The sequence below is a fragment of the Talpa occidentalis genome, unplaced genomic scaffold (genome assembly GCF_014898055.3).
Source record: "Talpa occidentalis isolate TD23 unplaced genomic scaffold, MPIMG_talOcc4v2.1 talOcc4.10, whole genome shotgun sequence".
NCBI classification, from domain to species: domain Eukaryota; kingdom Metazoa; phylum Chordata; class Mammalia; order Eulipotyphla; family Talpidae; genus Talpa; species Talpa occidentalis.
The window spans coordinates 95598525-95621566 of NW_023600993.1; the positions used below are offsets into that span (position 1 = coordinate 95598525).

Genomic DNA, 23042 nt, shown 5'->3' on the forward strand with positions numbered 1-23042 from the left:
ACTCCTTGGGATGATTTGTCGCTCTAGCCAGACTCCTCTTTAGTGGGCAACATCCCAGGCGAGGCGGGGACGAGGGACACTGGGGAGCAGGGCACTGCAGCTGCTCGTGACCTCCAGCTGGGCCCCACTCCACCCGCACCACCCACTCCACCTTGCTGTCTCTGCCCGAGGCCCCAGGAGACTTCCTTCCTCCTCAGGGCCTAGATGGAGCCAGAAGCATGTTGAGGACGCCTGTCCAGGGGGGGAGCCCTGCCCACAGGCTGGCAGTGCTGAGCCAGGAGGCCGAGGACTGGAGGCCAAGCCTGGGCTCAGAACTCCCCGACATGGGCCCTGCCCCTCCTCCCACTCTGCTCATGTCCCCGGGGAGGGTTCTGGCCTCCTTTTCCAGCAGATCAAAGCCCCTATGTCAGGAAACCCAGGCAGAGGGGTCTCCACTTGCTCCTGGGGTGACCTTTCCTGCTGCCAGGTGGGGAATGAGAACTAGCCGGCCTCATCCAGGTGCAGAGACCGCCGCCCCTGCTCAGCTCACCAGCCCCATGCAAGATGGCGCCCTGCAGTTCTCTTCTCGGATTTAAAAACCTCAGAGGCGCAGGGGACTTGTCCAAGGTCACAGAGCTCCAAAGCTCTGTGGTCCTGGTGCCAGCTCCCATGGGCTGGGGGTTCCCCACCGCACCCCCTAACACAGAGGCCACTAAGCACTGTCCATGGATTGTAAATGAACATAAATCACTGGACAGACACTGACAAGCCTTGAGAGTGTGACTGGTCTGATGTGTGGCTGGTTGACTTTAAAAAATCATCACAAACCTGATACCTGATTAGTGGTGGTGGGGGGGGGGGGAGGGGGGGCGGTCCCTACTGTTACCTTAAAGGAAAAAATAAATTTATTTTTAAAAATATCTAAATAATAAAAATAAAAAGCCATCACCTAATTTTTGCTTTGAAAGACCTTTATTTAATTTTAAAACTTAGAAAGAAGACTGAGGTATAATTCACATACACGAAGACGCACAATGCTGGGTGTGGAGGTTGATGGGCGGGGGCTTGGACACCCAGCCACGGCAGCGCCCGGGGCCCCTGAGGCCAGGCCCCCTTCCCTCTGTGCACAGCAAGGCAGGGAGGAGTGTGGAGGAGCGAGGGAGGAGCTCAGCCGCCACAGACAGTCAGAATTTTGCACAAAGGAAAAAAACGAGCTATTTTCATTTCCACACACATGCAAGTTTGTGTTTTACAGGTTAGATATCTTTTTATTTTGAATTACATATTCGAGGGTGCTCCCTATAACTTTCTCAGACTCAAGGGCTCCAAAATCTGTCCTCTGAGCCTGCATCTCTCCCAGCACAGCCGCATCCCCTGGGGGCCTGTTAGGGATAAAGAAAACTCCCCTCTGGCCCTAAGTCCCAAACCTGAATCCCAGAGCTCAGGCCTGCCTCTCCTTTCCCTGCCCTGGGAGAGTCCTGCTGACACTCCACGGCGATCACAGCACTCGCAATGCCCCCGGGTGTTTCAAGTTGCCCCGTGGCACCAGACACCCTCACTGAGTGCAGGATGTGGCAGGGCCCAGCAAACCAGAGCCTGCGGGCGGCTCAGGCCCTGAGGAGCGCCAGGCAGGCCGTGCTGCACCTGGGCCACCAGGGGGCGCTGGACACCGGCCAAGCTGCCCTGACTGGCGGGCTCCTAAGGGGGCTCAGAAATGAGCTTTGCTTTCAGACCCTCCAAGGTGATACAGAGGCAGCCATTCCCCTGCTCCGCACCCCCACGCCCCCTTTCTATGCTTTCCTGTGCATATACACCCCTAGGCTAGACCAGTTGCCTGGTTGGCTGCTTCCTCGGCCAGTTTTATCAAAGCCTCTGCAGATTTTAACTCTCTCCTCGTTCCCACCAAGCCTCCTGTGGTCTCTCTCCCCCACGTCCATTCCATCTTTCTCCCTGGGGATCGCTGGATCATTCCAGGCTTTGAACATTCTCTTATTACCCACAATCGACCTAGTTTGATCCTTAGAACTGCACCCCTGTGAAGAGGCAATGGGACAGGAGCATGGTGACCCGGGCAGAAAAGGAAACTGAGGCACAGAAAGATGGAATGACTGAAGCAGGGGGACACAGCAAGCAAGTGGCAGCCCTGGGGAGAGAACCAGGACACCTGATGACCCCGTCACTTTGGGAGCTGCCCGAACTTGAGTCTGTAGATGGATAGGGCCCCAGCCCTCCAGCCACCACCCCCTCTCCGGGCTGTCAGGCCAAGACACCCATCCTGCCACTGACTTGTTTTGTGACCCTGGCGAGTCTCTCGTCCTCTCTGAGCTTCTGGAGAGTATGAAGATGGCCTCTGGGTCCCCTTCTGACTGGGACATTCCATGACTGAGGCCGAAATCATCTCTACCCTTTGGGGTTTTGGGGATCCTCACTCAAAATAGAAGAGGACTTTTGGGCAGGATAATGACAGGAACCTAGTATAACAGCAACAATGGCACAAGCCTCCACTTCTCAATGGATTTCTACAGCAGGGCTTTCCAGAAGATTCAAGAGTCCGTGTACTGCTCACCATCACTCTGGAAGGTAGGCATTTTTATTTTCCCCATTTCATAGAAGAGGAAACTGAGGCTCAGAGAAATGAAGTAAGTGGCTGAACAGGTTGGGGTCCCAGGGAGACCTGACCTCAAAAAGCAGGGTTTTCTTCCACCCTCTGCTGCAAAGGAAGCTTCTGGAAGCCTGCTTTAGAAACTCAAGGGTCTGTCCTAGAATGTCTGTGGCTGTTGAGCCTCCCTCCCACCCCAAATGCAGCCCTTCAGCTTCCCCGCCCTCCGCCAGGCCCTTATCCTGGGCCAACAGACAGACACCGTGCCCAGTCAGAGACCATGAGCAGATGCAGCTTTATTGCACAGACCGCAGCATCCTGAATTCTCACCCCAAACATCAGTCCTGAAATTAGATCTGGAAGCGCTGACAGTCCAAAGCTTAACTCCAGGCCTGGGTCAGACCAAAAAGCCTGGACATGGATCCCAGAGCTGAGGCCTGGAGCATGTGAGCGCTGAGCAGTGCCCCCAGCCCATGCCCCCCTCCCAGGCATCCAGAAGGCGCAGAGCCCCAGGCTTGGTTCTCCATGGGCTCCTCTGCGTGCAAATGCAGCCAGAACTCCAGCCAGGCCGCGAGTCTCAGTGGTACGTGGATCTGTGTGAAGCTGGTGGAAGGGTCCCAAGTATTGAGGGGACAGGGAATGCTGAGCCCATCAGAAGCAAACTTCAGGTGGGAGAGGTGCCCTCATCAGGCTGGGCGCAGGCAGCCTCCCCCTCTGCTTGGATGTCACTGCCACGTCCTTCCACGAGCTTAGCGGGGCCTGCAAGCCCTTCCCTCCCAGCCTCTACTCACCCCTAGTAGCACGAGGGCCAGAGACCGAGCATGGGACGAAACACCTGCAAGTGAGCTTCCCGTGAATGCCATCTTCTGCCAAGCAAGCTGGGGTTGTGATGGCACCAACTGTACCCAAGGGGAGCCCCAGACTTGTTCACCCTCCTTGGAAAATGCTTCATAAGCAGCCTGTCCTCAGCTCCTGCATGGGAGTCTGCCCCCAGGAAATCTGCCTGGGCCTCCAGGGGCTTCCAGGCTCATGCTCCCCAAGCCTAAGGTGTGCCCTGGTGTGAAAACAGACAAACCAAGTCACGGGGGCGCACAGCAGCTCATCTCACCAGCCCCAGAGCCCCCGCAGGCTGAGCCCTTGGCACCCTGAGCCCCCTGGGAGTCCCCGATGCAAAGCCGGCCTCAGCTGCAGGCCATTCAAAGACAGGGCTGTCCTAACTGCCCCTCGGCCCTCTTCTCATCCTAGCCGGCCACCCGGTCAGTGGCCCTGCAGCGGCGGCTCCAAGACCTCTAGTGGTGCAGAAGGAAGCTAACAAGATCATGGGAGGACACAGGAGCACTGTCTTTGGGGGTGTCCACGTCCTCTTGTGTCATCTCTCTGCGGGAGAGTGTGTTGGGTCAGGACAGTGACAGGAAGGGCTCTCCCACCCAAGGATCCGTTCCTTGGTGCTTGGGAGGCCTCAGACCAGCAGCCAGAGGGTAATGAAAAGCCGGCCAGGGAAAGATGGAAGGGGGTCGGTCGGGTTGCCTGTTAACATCCTGGTTTGCGGACTTCTCCGAAAACACACAGAAGCCCAGGGAGGAGGTGGCCCCGGGGGAGGTGGCAGTGGAGGAGGGTGTGGGACAGGAGCAGGCCAGGGAGCTGGAGACCAGGGCTCTTCCTTCAGGCTCCCCCTGCCGCCGTGTGGAGAGGTAGGTCCAGGGAGGCAGTGCACGCGCTCTGCCCGTCCCGGCAGCAACGCCACCCAGCACGGGCGCCGGGGGAGGTGGGCGCCGGGGGAGGTGGGCGCCGGGGGAGGCCTCCTTAAACGATGCGGCATGGGTGTGAGCCGGACCCCCAGGATCTAGCTAGAGTCCAGTCCTCCTCGGCCACCCTGCCTGGCACTGCATAAAGATGGTCCGCCGTCCTCAGCAGGAACTCCAGGCTCTGCACAGAGACAGCGGGAGGATCAGGCACGAGAGGAAGGAAGAAAGGAACGAGCCAGGTTCGAGACTCAGGCTTGATTTTCTCTGGGGTCAGCTCCCTCCTCTCCAGGCCCTGCGCAGCCTTGCCCTTGGCTGTGACTCAGCAGGGTCAGAGACCAGCGTTCCGGAGGCACCTGCTTCATTCTCCAGATGCTGCCTCTGCTTATCCCCCACCCCCACCCCACCCCGCGCTGTTCCCTGGGCCCCCCTCCTCCTCCCTCCGTGGCACCTGGCTCGCTCCTTCCCACCCTCGGGCCATTACGTCTTCGGTCTCTGCCGCAGGCATCCCCAGGTCCCCTATGACACAGGACCCCACAGATCCAGCATCCACCTCCAGGCTGCACCCCAGGGATTTCTTCTCTCCCGGGATTGGGCAGGAGCCTCCAGCCCCCCGTAAGCGAGGGCGCAGGAAGGGGCTCTTCGGTCAGGACAGGGCCAGAGGAGAGACTCTGCTAGCATCGCCAAACACAGGATTTAGGGTGCCCGGTTTGGTCCTAGCAGGAAAAAGACTGTCTTTTGTTGATACCTCACTCTGAGACCAAGAGGGGCCAATTTCCTTCAGCACAGCCCAGTCCTCCTTTGCACTCGCACCCAGAGGGAGAAAACCATGAGGCGTTCATGGAGGTTTCACGAAGAAAGGGAGGGCAGAGAGGAAGGGCCAGACTGACTAGGTCTGGCAGGCCCCACTGCCGCTGGCGCGGGAGCCCGAGGTGGCCCTGTACCGCGGCTACTGTCCGACGGCGTGGCCGGTCGGCTGCCCTCGCCACCCGCCCAGGGAGTCAAGAACTGTTCTGCTTGACTTTGAACTGCAAGACTTTTACATCATGAGCTGTATGAGATTTATTCTTGTGGTGTTCACCCCACTTCTTAGGGCAGGCATGAGTTCCCTCGTATCTCGTATCCCCAGGTCTGCAGGTGCTCAGCAAATGTTGGTCGAGTGAGTGAATGAGCAAAGGCCCCAGAACGCACCTGACAGAGCGCAGGTGCTCTGCAATGTCCTGCTAATGAGCGGGTGGGCAGAGTGAGGGCCCCCTCCATCAACCCTGCAGTGCAGGCGCCTGCATTCGCCCCAGGACGGTTGCCCAGGAGGCAGCAGGCCCTTCCTCCCGTCACCCTGATGCCCAGAACTCTCTAGAGCTCCCAGCGCACCTGGTAGAGGAGGGTCAGGTCAGTAGGTGAACGAAGAGGATGGCCAGGCCGATGTTGAGCAGGATCACCATGCAGATGAGGACCGTGTTGGGGACCTGGGACAGTGGGGAGAGGCCGCCTGAGTCCCAGCCCTCTCTGAAACAGCCTCTCCCCGTCACAAGTTGGAGCTTCCTCCACCCCCAGGAGGCCCTCCCTGCTACACCTTGTAGCAGATGCTGCTGGTGCCCACCCAGATGCCCAGAACCCGCCAGAGTACCCAACTCCAGCCCCCAGCTGCCCCCTTCTCCAAAGTGCTGCCCTCTGCTGACCAGACAGCAGGTGGAGGCCCTGCCCCAGGTCAAGGGACCTGAAGGACTCACCTAGGCCCCCCAGCCGTCTGTGGGCGAGGCTCCACCCACTGAGCCCACACCCCTGATGGGGTCCCCCACCCGGTCCTGCTGCTCTCATCCCCCGGCCCCCAAATCACCCACCCCTGAGGACCCCCTTCCTGCTAGACGCTCCCAGGGCCTCACCTCCTCTACCTCCACCTCGGCCTCGGCCAGCAGCGCAGCCTCCTTGCGCGCCTTCTTCTTGGACCCCGCCTTGGTCAGGCCCCGGGCCTCCGTCTTGCGGGCCTTGGCCTTGGGCTCGGCTTTGGGGACGATGGGCTTGGGCTCCAGCTTGGCGGGGCTCGCGGGCCGGGGCTCGGGGACGCGGGGCGCGGGGGGCTGCTCGGGGGCGGCGGCCGGGACGGGGGCGCCGAGCCGGGCCTGGGGACGTCGGGCTCCGGCTCCTCGTCCAGGGGCGGGGGCGCGGGCGGCCCGGTGCGCACGGCGTAGCTGTGGTAGCCGCGGTACAGGGCCACCTCGGGCTCGCGCGCGGGCGGCGGCGGGGCCTGCAGCGCCTCGATGGCCATGTGCTCGCTGGCCGGCCGCGCGGGGCTGCGGCGGCCCCGGGCGTCCGACGGCGTGGCCGGTCGGCTGCCCTCGCCGCCCGCGTCGCCGTTCCAGGCGCCCGGGCTCAGCAGGCCGTCCTTGGTGGCCCCCGGGCGCGGCCGCTTGGGCTGCGGGGGCGTCCCGGCCGGCGACGGCGAGCCCCCCGGGCCGCGGGTCTCGCGCTCGTGCAGCTGCGGGCTCTCACGGGGGCGCCCCGGGAGGTCGGCGGGCACCGGGATGCGGTCCGGGGGCGCCAGGAGGCTCTCTGAGTTCTCCAGGATCTCCTGCAGCAGCCGGCGCTTCTGATACTCCGGGCCTGCCAGGGACGACACGGGAGGCTGGATTCGAACCCGGGTGACGCCACGGGGTGCGCCTGGGCAAGATTCTTCAGTTCCCTGAGCCTCATTTATGTGCTTGACCATCTACCGTGTGCCTAACACTGTCCTGAGCAATTTGATCGTTTTGATAACCCCACGGGGTCCTTGGTATTAGCGTCCATTTTACGGGGGAAGGTCCTGGGACCGTGTTGGGGACCTGGGACAGTGGGGAGAGGCCGCCTGAGTCCCAGCCGTCTCTGAAACAGCCTCTCCCGGTCACAAGTTGGAGCTTCCTCCACCCCCCAGGAGGCCCTCCCTGCTACACCTTGCAGCAGATGCTGCTGGTGCCCACCCAGATGCCCAGAACCTGTCAGAGTACTCACCCCCCACCCCGCGCCCAGCTGCCCCCTTCTCCAAAGTGCTGCCCTCTGCTGACCAGACAGCAGGTGAAGGCCCTGCCCCAGGTCAAGGGACTCGGAGGACTCACCTAGGCCCCCCAGCTTTCTGTGGGTGAGGCTCCACTCACTAAGCCCACATCCCTGATGGGGTCCCCCACTTTGTCCTGGGAGGGAGGCAGGCTCAGAGAGGTTAGATCACTTATCCAAAGTCACCCAGCGGACAGAGGGCAGAGTCGGGACCAGCAGAGGGAGTCTAGTCCCAGAGTTTAGGTTCTTAACTGGGACACTGGTTTCTTTCTGTTCCCTTAGCTCAAAAAAACAGGGCTAATCACAACTACTTCCTCTGTACAAATGGATGGATGCCTGCGGAAATTCATGTGAGATGCTGAGGTCAGGCCTGGCAGGGCAACAGCTGTTGCTTTGACAACCCAAGGAGGGGTCTGGAAGCCAGGGTGTCATCCTCATTGGGACCAGTAGGGGGCCCCATGCTGCGAAGGAAGCGACTTATCTTCCCAGGCGCACAGCTGGATTCCGAGGTTTTGCATTTAGCTCCCCTTTGATCTTCTCGATGCAGCCAGAGTAATGTTTAGAAAATGCACATCTAGCCACTCGCCATAAAACTCTTCAATGCAGAGAACACCAGGCTTCCCCCTTCAGGGGCTCCCACTCTAGCCAAGTGCAAAGCCTGTGTCAGAGCCAGGAGGCCCTCCTTACTCTGTAGCCTCATTTCCCACCAAATGTCTGTTTTACATTCGCACTTCCAGGCATGTAGTTCTGTTCCAGGTTTATGTGTCTTTGTAGCTGTAGTGCCCGTACCTGGATTACCATTCCCTCCTGGCACTACCTGGTGCAATAGTTCTCAAAATGTGGTCCCAGACTACCAACAGCGGTAGGCCTGGTCCTCATTAGAAAGCACAGTCGTGGGCTCTGACCCAGACCCATTGAGTCAGAAACTCAGGGCGGGAGTGGAGGGTGTGGGGTGGCTGCATTTTGTGTCATGTTTCGACACACTGACCTGGTGAACTCTTGTTCAGCCTTCCAGGTTCAGCAACCTTCCCTAACATCTGCAATGGGTTAAGTGCTTCTTAAGCACCACAGCCCCTGTTCTAATCACACAGCCCTCATCAGGCTGTGTGGAACTTAATAGTGAAGCAACAGCCAGCAGTTATGGAGACTTGCTGTGGAGTGAGCCATGTCTCTGTAACTTACATGCATGTAACCCAGCAAAGTAAGTATTATTCTTACTCCCATTTTACAGATCCAAATAATGAGGTTTACAGAGATTAAAGAAATGACCCAAGGTCTCATAGCTGGAGAGCAGTGGAGTCGCAAGATTTTGAATGTATGCAGGGCCTGTATGCTTCCCCCCTGCCATGTGATCTTCTGCTCCTCTAGATCCAGGATCTTAGCTGTGTACCCCCAGAGTCCAGAGTGTACCCCCCGAGTCCAGTACAGTGTGTGACTCATGGGTAGTGTTCAATGGATGTTTGACGAAAACTGTGGAGCAAGATCAGTCTCTTTGCCCCTTCATGCACCAGAGGCATCTCTCTCCTCTAAGATTTATCAGCTCCAAATGTCAGTTCCCACTTGGGGCAGAAAGAAGAGGCAGCCAGGAGAGGAATTAGTCCACAGTGGGGAGAGGGGGATCTGATGCTTCCACCACAATGTCAGCATGAGACCTGCCTGTGTAACTCCCACGCATCTGTGAACCTGCTTGGGCATCTCCGCTTTCCAGCAAGTCAAGAAGAAAAGTATCCACATCCCAGGACCTCTTTCCCCTTCCCCACCCATCTGCTCCCTGGCTGTGCCTACCTGGCTGGTAGAAGTCTGGAGCCAGCTCCCTGGCCAACGTTCTGGCAATGTTGGACTCCTGGTTGGCAGCCAGAGCGGCCTGTTCTGCTGCCTCAGCTTTGGCCTTGGCGTGGCTTGTCCTAAGAAGACAAATGGCAGACTCAGGATTCCTCCTGAGAACGGGCCCTCTGCCCCTCCTCCCCAGCCCACAGAGACACCTTAGACAGAGCATTCCTGGCAATGAGCATTTATTGACTCCTAAGGTTCAGACTGCTGTGCAGTCTCCAGATCGTTTCCTCTTCTTTTGGGACACACATATAGACTACATATCCCAGCTTCCCTTGCAGTTAGACGTGGTCAGGTGACTGAGTTCTGGTCAGTGCATTGTGGGAAGATGTGATCTATGCTTTCTCCAGGACTCACCTGCAATCCTCTACTGCTGGTTGAATGCAAAGGTGAATGTGGCTGAATGCTGCTAGTTGAATGCCAAGGCCCCCCAACAGGGTACTTAACCTCTGGTAAAAGCCTTTGGTTTCCCCTCTCTGAATGTTGTAAAATGCAACAGGTACATTGGATTGTAAAGGGATGCAATTATATTGCCACACTATTCAAAAACATTTAAAAGAACAAATTTGTGACATAATGTGTATCTTTTATCAACACATTAAACAAATATCTAGCAGGCCCATTAGCTACCACAGATTGGCATAAGGGCTATTTCAAGAACATTTGCAACCGTGGTGATGTCATGTGAAAATAAATATTATTTCTGCCCATGACAAATTCACAGATACTGCTGCTATAGTTTATTGCCTGCTTCCATCATTGAAGAAAATGCTTAATTTTCATTAGAGGTAAGTAAAAATAAAGATGCCCCCCCAAAGGCCGAATTGGGATGTACAACATTAAAACGTTACATTCAAACATTCATTTAAGCAAGGCTTCAATGTTTGTTGCATCAAGCACCTGAGATTTGGAGGAAGTTTGTTTCAGCGGAGTCTCACCTGACTAACATAAGTACCTCCTGAAATAAGAACAGCCCTACTTACAAGTGGGGTAGGCCCAGTTCTAAAGGAATGATGATTTGTGCCTGAGATTATGATGTCTTCAGAAGCCAGTGCTATGATTATTTCCCCCATTTTATAGAAAAATCAACTGCAGCATGCATGGGTTAAGTAATTTGCCCTTGGTCACAGAGCCATTGAATGTGCTAGAACTGGGATTTTATTATTTACTTATTTATTGTTTTGAAGTTCAATTTTTTTTTTTAATTGAGGCAATGTCAGGTTACAACATTGTGTAATTGTCAAGAGCGTACCTTCACACCTGGACAGATGTATATAACACACCACACCCAACACCAACGATCTGGCTTCCTTCCCTCATGGTCCAATTGACTCCCTCCACTCATTCCACCCCCACCCTCTTCCCCTTTCTGTTGTCATAAAATAATGGTTGTTTTGTTTGCCCATTTTTGTTTTGTTTCTTTATAGTACACATGAGTGAAATCGTGTGGTCTTTTCTCATTCTGACTTATTTCACTGAGAACAAGCCCTTCAAGGTCCATACATACTGTTGCACATGACCCAAAAAACCCCCCAACAACTCATCCCTTTTCATAGCTGTATAGTATTCCATGGTGTGTATTGCCACATTCACTTTACCTACTCACCCACTGATGGGCTCTTTCCCTCTATTACCTATTGAGAATAATGCTGCGATGAACATGGAGGTACAGGTATCTTTTTGAATAAGCATTGGGATTTTAAACCCAAGCAAGATAACTCCAAAACCCATGGGACATTTGACTCTGCAGCATGTGACATACCTGGTCAGGCACTGAGGACCATTCCTGTAAACAAGATAAACCTAGTCCCTGCCCCTCACTGGCAAAGAGAGGGAGATGATAGTGAACAAACAACAAAAATGATTTAATAAAATGTCACTAAATAAAAAGTCTGGCGTTGCAATAGAGAGAAGTGCCATGAAGGAAATGTCTAGAATGCAATGAAATGCAGACGAGAGAGACAGTACAGATCAGCGACGCAGGTGGGTGGTAGCGACAGTTTACTTGAGGATTTGACATTTTAAGTGGAGACTTGAAGAAACATATAAATTAGATCTGTAAGAGGAGACGCAGGCACAGTGTGAGAGCATACACTTGCAGAGATGTGAATCGACACCCTTAAAACACAGATGGTTTGTAAATCGTTATTACCTCCATAAACATATATTTTTTAAAGGTGAGGACAGTATGCCAGGTAGAGGGAAAAGCATGTGCAAAGGCCCTGAGAAAGTTAAGAGCTTGTGGCCTTTGGGAATCTGAAAGGTCAAGTCAGCATCCATGAGTGCAGATGAGTTCATTCCCCAGCAAGTCCATATGTGGGGGGTCTGTGTATCGGTTTCTGGTATAGAATTGGGCTCAAGAGACAGAAATTTTATTAAGCTCCTACCACCCACCAGGCTCCTTACTGCCCTGATGACTTTCAATCCTCAAAACTGCCTGGGAGGTTATTTTTACTCTCTCTACTTTACAGATGGGGAAACTGAGCCTCAGACAGGCATCTTGCTCCAGGGGCAAGATGACTCTTATACAAAGCATCACCATCTGCCAAGGGCTTTATAGAAACGAACTTGCTTAATTCCCCTAATGCGGCAGATGTTATTACCATCATCCCTCTTTATAAAGGAAAACTCCAAGGCATAAGACGGTTTCAAGCAATGCACCCAGGCTTACGCAGCTTAAGAGGGCAGAGCAAGATTTCCATGCAAAGCATTCTGGGTCTAGAGTCTATGCCTTAAACAGCAGGCAACGCTTGCCCTCACTAACAAGCAGTGAAGTCCAAATGCAGAACCTTCTTATTTCCAAGCCCCCGCCCTCCCCATTAGGCCACAACAATGCTCGCTGGAAGAAAGACGACTTGAGAGAACGCAGAAGACAGGCAGGTTGCTTTAGGCGAGGAGCAGCAGCCTTAAGAGCAAGGGCTGGAATCAGCACCCCCAATTCCCTTTGAGCTCTGCCAAGGATGAGGCAAACAAGACTTAACCTCAGGCTCCAAACGGATGCGGAGTGCCCCAAAACTCAGTCAGCAAAATGAATAATATTTTAATGTAACATTTTAAGGTCAAAATTCATGCAAACAATAAATCCTTGATGAGCAAAATTGAAATAAAGGTCAGATCAGACCCTAAACTAGTATGACTCTCCCTGCTTGCCTCCCGGAGTCCAGACCTTACTGGACTGTAGGACCTTGGGTGGGGCTTTGTCTTTCTGTGCCTCAGTGTCTTTAGCTGTAAATAGAGACAAATTGTCTCCCCTCTGGTGCTGCTGTGGAAACCAGGGAAAATCAGCTGATGAGAGTGTTTAGGTCAGGGTGGGCTGGTGAGGATGGTGATGATGGTGGTGGTGATGGGAGGAGGGGCGGGCAGAGGGGAATGCCACTTGTGACGTCACAACTGAATGGAGTACATGGATATCCTCAGGCTCATAATTGCCTCTGCTTGAGTATGTGTGATTCAAAGTCCTAGACTTTCCAGAAACCCTGCCCTGGAAACATGAAACCCCAGGTGAGGGGAGGAGGGAAAGTGTTGGGCAAACCTTCAAACTGAGAAAATGTCCTATTTTGGTAAGGGGAGCTGGTGACTATCTCCTGCGCACCCTGGGAAGCTGAGCTTCAAGGCTTCTCCAGCAGGAATGCAGCCTTCACACAGCATCCTGGAAGGTTCTGAAGGCCCAACTGTGGACCCTCCAGGGCAGCCAGAACAGGGGTCAAAGGGGGTGGCCTTACAGCCCAAGACAGTGAGGGCTGCAGTGTCGGGAGGAAGCACACTCCCCTGCCCATATCTGTCTGTCTGGGGACTGCTACCCCCATTTCAGGAGTGGCTCTCTGGCTCCCCAGACTTCAGCCAGTGACCCTAGGGTTCTCCCCTACCCTCCTTGCTCATCTTTTAATCCCCGCTGAGGCTGGGGACCAGGGGCTAGCGTTGGGGTGGGTGCTCTCAGACGTGGTTCCAAGCTGTCATCGCCTGCCCCTACCCCAGAGCCACCAGCCTTATTTACCCCTGAGGAAAGATAGTCTGAATCTATCCAACCAACCACCAACTCCAGTCTCCAGTACTCCCTCCATCGCTCTTGAGTCTGCCGGTCCTCCACCTTGTCACTCCCCCTGCAAAGCCTCACTCCCACCTGCCCCTCCCCGCCCCAGGCCCCTTCCTCTGGCTGGTCCTGGACAGAGCGGCTCAGTGAGCTTGCTGAATCCAAACCTCATCCACTGGCCTCAGCGCTGCTTAAATTTTTTGCAAGGCGTCCTACTGTGCTCAAAACTGAGTCCAAACTACTTCGCCTGGCCTTCAGGTCCCCAGAACGCCGGCCGGGCACAGTCAGGATGGATTATACCTCAGGCTGCAGAGTGAGGGGTGTCCACGCCATTGCGCAGGGCTCTCCTAGCCACTGCCCCTCAGAGTGGGCCGGATACCCTCAGCCTCGTCACTGCGGAGCTCGCCAGAGATGCAGATTCTCAGGCTCCACCCCAGAACTACACAATCCAATTTTCTAGGAGAGGAGACCAGGGATCTGTGTCACAAGCTCTCCAGGTGTTTCCGCTGCCCACTGAAGTTTGAGAAGCAGGTGCTGAGAGGGAGAAGGCAGCTCTATCTCGGGCTACTCTTTGGGTGTTTCTCTTTCCGCACCAGCTCCCTTCCCCATGGCCAGGGCCCTCCGGGGGAAAGCAGGGAACCTTCTTCTCCGGAGCCACACCAGAGGCTGGGCCGATGCCTCTGGGACTGTGTCCTAGGCTGGTGCTGCCCCAGCTGGGGAGAGGACGGAGTGTTACTGGGGCAAAAGGAAGGGCAGGGGGCCCTCTTCTTGGTTTCCTTAGACTATCTTTCCTGAGGGTTAAAAATAAGGCTGGCGGCTCTGGGGCAGGGGCGGGTGACAACACTATGGAACCACGTCTGAGAGCGCTACCCCCATGCTAGTTCCCTGTCCCCAATGCAGGCCCCTAACTGCCTGGGCACAGCTGACTCGGTTGCTCAGTTATGTCCAGCAGGCATTGACGGCTCCATGGGCTGAAGGGGACACCCCTGGACCTCCCCCCGACTCTGCCTCTCCCCACCTGGAATGAGCTTCCCTCCCTCCACCTCCCAGCCTTAAAGGGCCAGCTTGAGACCACATCTGCACATTGATTCATTCATGGAATACAGCGTGGTGGAGCCTCTGCCAAGTGCCTGGGCACCCAGTGGGCACTGCAGACACGTCAGCCAACCAAGCGTCCAGACACCCCTCCTGCAGCTCCCCCCCTCCTGCTGGGGCGGGTCAGCAAACCTAGCCCACCACCTGCTTTTGTACCACCCAAGAGCCACGAATGTTTTTTTCTGAACAGTTGAGAAAAAACCCAAAAGAATGCTATTTCCTGACGTGAAAATGGTATGAAATTCAAATGTCAGTGTCCACAGAAATAAAATCCTACTGAAACACAGCCACGCCCTGTGGCAGGCAGATCTGTGTGGTGGGCGGATCTCACAGGTGGCTCGTGGGGTTCACATCCTGTGGAGCCCCCTCCCCTTGAGTGTGGCCTGGACTAAGTGACAGGCTCTAAAGAAGAGAATATGGTAAAGGAGCAGGGGTGTCTCCTCCACGGTTAGTTTATAAGGTGACTTGCTATTCCTCCAACTTGTCCTTGACCCCACACGGGCCATGGCCTCAGTCGTGTGCTCAGGGGATCGCACATAGCAGGTGCCCAGGAAGTGTAGATGCTGGGATGTGGGCATCGCCTGCTGAGACTCACAGAGCTGAAAAGATCCTCAGAAAACATCTAGTCTCACTTCATAGCAACACGGTAACATGGGGGACAAACCGAGGCTGAGACAAGGCTGTGTGATCATAACTGAGAATTAATCACTGTGATCGTTACTCTGGTAGAAGCAAGCTGCAGGGTCACTGACTGTGTGACCGGCCCCAGTGTAAGTGCTTACCCGTCACTTAACTGGAACAGCAACGATGGAGAAGAACACCGGGATCAGCTGCTTCGAGTCCTCAGTGTGCGGGCGGAGGAACTGGGGGCCTGGCATTTCAGCAATTTGCCCAAAGGCACCTAGGCAGTGACTAGAAGCCAGACAGGCGGGCTCCAGAGCCCACATTTCTCCAACCTTCCACTTGCTGCCACTCCACACTGGCGCCATGGGCCCCTCAAGGGAGGGCGGCAGGCCCTGCTTCTGCTGCCTCTGTGGAGACCAGCCCAGGCCTGGGCACACACAGGTGCTCCTGGGGACTGGGGCAGTCGAGCTGATCAGGTAGCAGGTGCTAACACAGACTACACCCCACACCCCTCCAGCTTCTTGCTCGGGGAATCGGGAGGCCTCAGACAGCCTAGGTGTGGCCCTCTCCAGACAGCTGGGATTGTCACTGTCCTCCAGGAGGTGGGGGAGGGGGAAGCCTGCCGGAGAACCACCTCACCTTTTGCCCACTCTGCTTCTTGGGTCGAATTCAGCCAGGAGGATTGAATCCCTTGAAGCCCATCATCATCATCATCAAGTAATATTCGTTGAGCACATACTATGTGCCACACACTGTCTCAAGTCATTTGCATGTGCTAGCTCATTTAATCCTCACAGTATTCTCTAAGGTAGCTCTCACTATCAACTCCCATTTACAGGTAAGAAAACTAAGTTGGAGAAGGGTAACGATCCCATCCAACTCACATAGTCAATAAAAGGAGAATGCTGGGAATTCAGTGTGGCTAACCCCAGAATAAGAAGGTGGAACACGTGTCACTATTGCAGACCCCAGCACCCCTACTTCCAACTTGTGAGACCTTTGCTGGTTCATAGAATTGACCCAAGTCTCAGTTTCACCATCTGTAAAATGGGTTAGTAACAGCACTGAGTTACCGCTGGCTTATTCTGAGGATCAAGTGAAGTATATATTCATTCCATCATGGCAAGCATTTACTAAGCACCTACTGTGTGTTGAGGGGGGGGTGGGAACAGCAGCGAGCAGGGGAGACCTGCCTCCTGGGGCTTACAGACCAGCTTTCACATGATGCCTGGCAGAGTCAGCACCCCATGAAGTGTAGCTGCTATTTTTGGTATTATTACTTGAGAGTGATTTTTCTCCCTGAGGGTTGCACTTCTCGAACTGGGGAGTATGGGTGTGCTGGGATCATCTGCCCAAGCACCAGCTGACTTGGCTCTGGGGGTGCACTGCCCCGCCCATCACCCCACGCCAGTGAGCCAGTGGGCAACAGCATCCTACAGGCCCAGTCAGCAGACATCTCCTGCCTAAATAAGGACAAGGCGCCCCGGAGAGCTTTCTGTGAGCAGAAGGAATGTGACAGCTGAGCCCTGGGGCCCAGCACCCTCCCCCGCCTCCGGCCCCTCCCCAGGTGGGGCTCAGCATGGCATGCCAGCCTTCCCCAGAGCAGCCCCCAGTGTCCCTGACCCCCTTCTCACCCCACCCCAGACTGCTCTGAAAACTGATAAGGAGCCTAGGGAGGAATTCCAGGCAGCTCCATCTGCTCCCAGAGGCTGGCATCTCTGTTGCCACGCTGACCACTGACCCCCGGGACAGAGGAAGAAACCAAGGTGGGGGGCGGGGGGCCACACCCAGCCCAGCCCTGGAAGATCACACCCTTGGTTCAAAATACCTTCCCAGAGAGTGTATTTGCACAGGCCCTGCGCCCGGCACGGCACCGGGCTCCAGAGGAGATTCCGATCCTATGGCATCTTCCTACCACAGCAGTCCTGACGCAGGTAAGCCCTGGGGGCAGGGAGAGACACAGCTCACCCAGAGCACCGGTCCAGGAAGGCCTTTTAGAGAAGTTCAGGCTTCTAGAACAGGGGACTCAGAAAAAAGTGGGGGACCACAAGCTTCTCTGCAGATGAGACCTCTGAGGTCCAGTTAGAAGCAGAGCAGAAATGAAGGAGTCGAGCCCTGTGCGAAGCATCCTGGAGCCGGCCACGCCCGCTCTTGCTTGCTCATGAGATCAGCTACCCACATCCCTTCCCAGCTCTGCCTGCAGAGACAGCACAATGGTGGCTTGGAATGGGCCCCACTGGAGTACCTGCATCATGGAAATGGGCCAACTTTAGGAAGTTAAGGTTCCCAGGCTCCCCTCTTCCCAAACACCTGCCCGCCAAGAGCTATCGAATCACGCCTCCTTGGAATAGTCAGGAAAAAGTTAACTGTCTTGGCAGATTCAGGCCCTTCACCTTCTCCCTGGACAGTTTCTGTGTCCCCTCCCACCCAGAAAAACAAATGGCTAGCTCTCTTAATAGAAAGTTCTTGAAGTCTGTCCTCTCCGATCATGAGAATCGACCTGCCCCATGTATCCCAGGGCAATCCTCTGAGCAGGTGTGCCAACAGAAGGAAACCTGAAATTCGCCCTGGGGAGCCGAAGTGGATGCCTCCAGGTATGGCCTCTTCTCCCTGTGCATTTGTGGAAAATAGCGACTTCTCACTTTTAATCCCGAGGCTAGGCTCGTATTGCCACATCTGTGTGAGCTGGTGAGAAGAGAGCAAAGAAGGAAGTGTGTCCGGCAGGAGCCAAGCACATACAGGCGTGAATACACACACTGAGTGCCTAAGGAACGGAGCAAAGCTCGGCCTGACAATGTCAAGAACAAATGAAGAGATCGACGAGCAGGTGATAAAGCCCTCGACTGCCAAGTTCGCGGAGCACACCTGCGCTGAGTCAGCAGTTCACCTGATGGACGTTTCCTTTTCTACCTGAGCGCACCAGCGCCTCTCCCCACCTCCCGGCAGGAAGGCAGGGCACATCCTGGCAGCCGGCCCATGAGGACGTGATGCGCCTCCTTCCTGGCCTGGCTGGTGAAAACTTCCACTTGCACCTTCCGCGCGTCCCCTTCTCACGGGCTGGGTGCTGTAGGGCCGGACGCCCTCGGGCGCCACACGCACAATAGAAGCAGCCCGGGGCTCTGCCTTGCTGCTTGGAGGAGAGGGCCCCATTCTGGGCTTCACCTGAGCAAGAGCTCCACGGGCTTGATCTGCTCTGCAGTTTCGTGTGTTTGTTTCCTACGCAGCACAGAAGACGCGAAGGAAGAGGCGGCGGGAAAGAGCGAGAGGAGGTTTGCTCTCTGGACAGGACTCAGGGAGCACCGGTCAGCCTGAGTGACCGTCCTTCTCCCTAAGAGCCCCTCAGGCCCGCTAATGAGTCAGCCCTCGACAAGCATTTAATGAGTGCCTGCTGTATGCAGTGCCTGCCCAGGCTCAGGGCCCTCTTGGTCCTCCTCCTGGGGCTCAGGGTCCTCCCAAAATGGGCATTTCCTCTGCTGAGGCTCTGGGAGGAGGAAGGACAGAGAGGAGGACTCTCTCCCTCAGCCAGTGTCCGCGGGCTGCTTCCTCGGCAGGACGGAGAGCAGTAGGTGGTACCAGGACATGCTCAGGAACACTGTCCTTTACAGCTGGCCTCCAGCCACCCTGGCTCTTCAACAAGAGCCTCGTGGGGTGTTTACATGCCTTTACTATGTTTCTCATCCTCTGTTTTGTTTTTTTTAAACAGAGAAAGAACAGAGCCTCAAGCAGCCTTCATCTGAGCTTTTTTGTTTAATGAGGTGCAGAGATGTTTGGTGAAACAATTTGGATGGACCGAGAAGGGAATCACGCTCGACGGAATAAGCCGGGCAGGAAAACAGAAACACCGTGATTTCACCCAGACAGGGGAGAGCGAGAACAAACAGGTGAACTAAACAAAAATAAACTTTTGGATGACAAGCCTAATCGGTGGTTCCCAGAGGGAAGCGGGGAGAGGGGGGTGAATCAGAACAAAGGGGCGGCGGGGGGTGCAGGATGTCTCTGCACGCTGAGCTGGGAACTTCTTCGGGTGGGGCCGTCAACGCGCTCAGTAGCAGTTTCAGATTCCCCTTCACGTCGGCATAAAGGAACCCGCGCAGGAAAGAAACAGACAACCGTCGCCTGTGGGGAGGGGGTGGCAGCCACGGGGACGGGGAAGCAACAGACGTCACTTTTCATAACTGTGGGGTCTTCAACCACATGAGAGCAAAGCCCTCACGAAAGGAATGGCAGGAATGATCAGCTCGCCAGCAACGCTTTTCTGCGCTGAGGGGCTTGCCTCTGTGTCCCCCACTTGGGGTGAACTGGGGAGCACTGCGCAGGCCGGGAGCCGGGGTGGGGGGGCTGACAAAATCCTTGCTGGAGGACCTGCTTGGTGGCAGTTCCGGCCCTCTGGTGGGTCAGGGCTCCGGGGGGTCACCCATGGCCAGGCTCCTGGCGAGGCCTCATCACCTCAGCAAGTCCTGCGGGGTGACGGCTCTGGCAGGGAGCTGCGGTTACACCCCCTCCCAGATAAGGTTGCACCGGCTCAGGCTGATGGGAACAGTGCTTCAGCAGTAATGTGATAACCCGGGTGAGGGGGCTGGGCCAAAGGTGGCGCAGGAGATGGCTCCCCACTGCGGCCCTCCCTCCGGTCTGAGGTCCCACCCACACCCCTTCTAGAGAGAGGGCGCTGGGGTGGTTGCTGGCATCCGGGAGACACAGCAGTCCCGGCAGAGAGCTGGGCTGTCTGGGCCCTCTGGCTCTTCCTTCAGAGACACCAGAAATCACGAAGCAAGAGCTGTCCTAGTTATAACATAGACAAGGCACCTGGCACTACTGGCCGTGACCATCCAGGCTCCGGGGTTAGTAATTTCTGGGGTTGTCTCACTTTGCCTTCACAATGGCCTAAGCACCGAGCATTCTACTAATTCCCGCCACATTCCACAGATGGGGAAACTGAGGCTCAGGAAGTGCTTTGTCTGAAGAACAAGTGTTACCTAATCCCCAGACCTGCGCTCTCGGTCACTACATGAGTCTGTGCCTCTTTCTCCATCTGCAAAAGGGGAAAAGGGAAGAGATATGAAAACAGATGATGAGGGAAGAACGGGAGATGTTTAGACCTGAGGACACTCTCGAGGTGTTAGGATCACAGTCTTCATCTCTGCGGGGTCACCAGGCTAGCCGCTCGGCAAATCCCCATCCTCTGCTTCTGCACCCGCAGGAGCCTCATCTTGTTCTGGGAAGCAAGGCGTCTGGCTAAAAACAACTGCCTCCAGACTCCCAGCACCCTGGAAGCTGTGTGACCCCTTTGGGAGAAAAAGGTGTAACTGGGGCCGGATTTGCTCCCCCTTGAAGATGAGCCTGGGGTTCAGACCCTGCCTTGGAATGCAGAGTTGCAGCTGGGGTGCAACGCCACTGTGGGGCCACACTGGAGGGAGAGCAGCTGGGGGAGACAGATGGAGGCAGGTCCCCGAGGGTGTCATGGCGGCCTCGGTGCTGGCGTCTCGCATGGGAAGAGAAGCGCGGAGGGGAAGGCGCTACGGGCCGATTCCGTTCCCTGCAGCTGAACACAGTTCTAACAGGTACGGTCCCCAAGGGCAGAGCCGGTCCTCTGGGACCACCATGTGGGTGCTCAGAGAGGCCTGACATTCTGGTTTTAGCAAATGCAATAGTCAAAGCTCTCCAGAGCTGGTCTGGACCATCTCACGAGGGGTGAGTTTGCTGCACCTGGAGATACAGAAGCAGTGACGAAAGACCGCCTGGCGCGGATGTTGGAAAGGCATTCTGGCATGAGCTGGGCATGGGCCAAACGGCCTCGCGTGCTTTAATCATACCTACTTTGGGAGGTGAGGACAGGACCCCAGGATGTGTGCCCGGTAGTGTATGGGCAAGGCTGATGCCTCGCAACGCCCTGCAAGCCCCCCCACGGCGCTGTCCAGTAGGCCTTTGAAGTGATGGGAGAAATGGCCGGTATCTGTGCTGGCCCACACGGTGCTACTGGGCACGTGAACGCAGCTCCCGCAGCTGCAGAATAAAACTTTCAATTTACTTGCCTTTGATTAAATGACACTGAGGTTGCCCCAGGTGGCTTGTGGCTCCCCACTGGCATCGCCCCCTGTCCCTGCCCCAGCCTGCCCACTCTCTACACTGCCCACTCCTCACTCTCATCAGCTTTGGGCCTCCCTGCTGTTTCTGGAACGTGCCAGGCATGTGTGCACCCTGTCCACTTCTTTACAAGGGCAACCTGCCCCCCATCACACACACAATCACTTATTATGTCTGTTGTGCTGTCTGTCTCCCCACTTACATTTGTAAGCTCCATACAGCCAGGATATTTAGCTTCCTTCCCTGGGAGCCTAGAACAGTACCTGGCCCACGGTGGGCACACAATAAATACTTGTTGAATGTGTCTGACAGAGAAAATGAGTGAAAGATAGGGCGCCCCCATGACAGGACCGCCGGGATCTGGCAATGCTCAGCCAGCGCTGCCTCCTGAGCCTCACCTGCGCCCAGGGCCACACCTGGCCTGGAACAGCAATGGGCTCTGTCCCCAAGGTGGCCACAACCTAATGGAGAGCAGCACAGTAACGACAATGAAGTGAGTGGGGAGGCGAGGGCTGCAATCAATTCAGGGGATATGGGAAGCCAGGGACATTGCAACAAGAACCCAGACTAAAATGGGGTGCGGGGTTTCCCGAGCAAGGAACATCTGAGCTGAGTGAAGACTGGTGCACAAGAAGGTGCGGGCAAGGAAAGAGTAAGAGCAGAGCATCTCAGGCAAATGGCCCGGCACGTGCAAAGGACCACGGGCAGGACAGAGGGGAGCCCCTCGGAGGACCCGTGGCAGCAGCTGAGTGATGGGAGGGTGATGCAAGATGGGCTGGTGAGACAGCTGGAGCCAGACAGGAGGGGCTTGTGGGCCACAGGAAGGGCTCTGGCATTTCCACCAAGGTAGACAAGACCGATGCCCCCATCACATCTCCTGATCTACCCCTAATTTCACAGTAGCGGATGAGGGCAGGTCCACATCTGGTTATGGTCCCTGTGGCACTGCCTGGGCCACCCAAGCAGAGGGTCTGCCCTAAAGCTATAGGGGGTCCCCATGCCCCTGCTCAGGTGCATGTAAAACCAGAAACATGGAGAGGGACAGTTTCGGCCCCCAGGACACTTCAATGAACAGGGGCTGGAGAGAGCAGATAATGCTTCGTCCCCTGGCCCCCATCCCTCGGGCGCATAATGGGGGTGCTCCATACCTAGGTCCCAGCCCAATCCAGGCCCTGTGTTCTGTGGTTATACCTCAGCAATACCATTCCTATCAGCTTTTGCTTCTTCTGTCTCACTCTGCCACTCCCTTCTCACCTCCTCCTTCCTAGCATCACCTCCCAAATCAACTATCTGCACCCAAATCCTTGTCTCAGGCTCTGCTTTGGGGAGAATCCAAATGAATGGCCCCATGAAAGGCCTGCATACCAGAATGGTGTGGTAAATGTCAGGCTTACACGTTTCAAAAGCTCACTCAAGCAACTGGGAGGGGAGTGGCACAGGAACAGGTGGGGAGAGCCACAAAGGGGTCCCCGCAGAGGGCTGGCAGCAGTGGAGACAGAAAGAGGAGGCTGCAGACACATCAGGGGTGCAAGGTGGGTGACATGGAGGCCCGGCCAGGCCTCCTGGCAGCAGAACCAGGCTCACCAAGTTTTATCTCCCAAACCCAGCAGCTCCAGAGACCTGTTGCAAAGACACTATTTTTAGAGCGCTGGGTGTTTACTTGAAGGATTTGAAGACTGGGCTTTATTTTTATCTCCTCTCCCAAAGGCAGGGGCTCACTGGTATGGACTTAGGAAGTCGAGTGGAAGTTGGACCGGGCTGTGGAAACCCAGGAGAGTGAAGGAGCCTGCACTGGGGAGAGGCTGCAGCCCAGAGGAGGGGCCGCTGGCCTCCCCCATTGCACTTGCTGAGTCTCTGAGTAGGAAGGACAAGGGTGAAACTGGCTGCGACCTCTGCTTCCCGAGCACCTGCTGAGCACCAGACCCATGCAAACCTCCACACCCACCCCAGGTTCATCTCACCGTAACCTGGGATGCAAAGCTGCTACAGCCCCCGTTTTACAGATAAGGAAAGTGAGGCACAAGGAGGACCAAGG

The 23042-nt window shown here is 55.8% G+C and overlaps 1 protein-coding gene across 1 annotated transcript in view; it reads right to left on the bottom strand.

The window, feature by feature from the left end:
* Nucleotides 1-4386: 4386 nt before the first annotated feature.
* Nucleotides 4387-23042, bottom strand: part of JPH2 (junctophilin 2) — a 49852-nt gene continuing 31196 nt past the window's right edge. The window contains 5 exon segments of the mRNA XM_037499072.1: nt 4387-4504; nt 5692-5786; nt 6204-6418; nt 6421-6921; nt 9133-9251. Coding sequence (XP_037354969.1) covers nt 5706-5786; nt 6204-6418; nt 6421-6921; nt 9133-9251 — 916 coding nt within the window. The 3' untranslated portion in view covers nt 4387-4504; nt 5692-5705.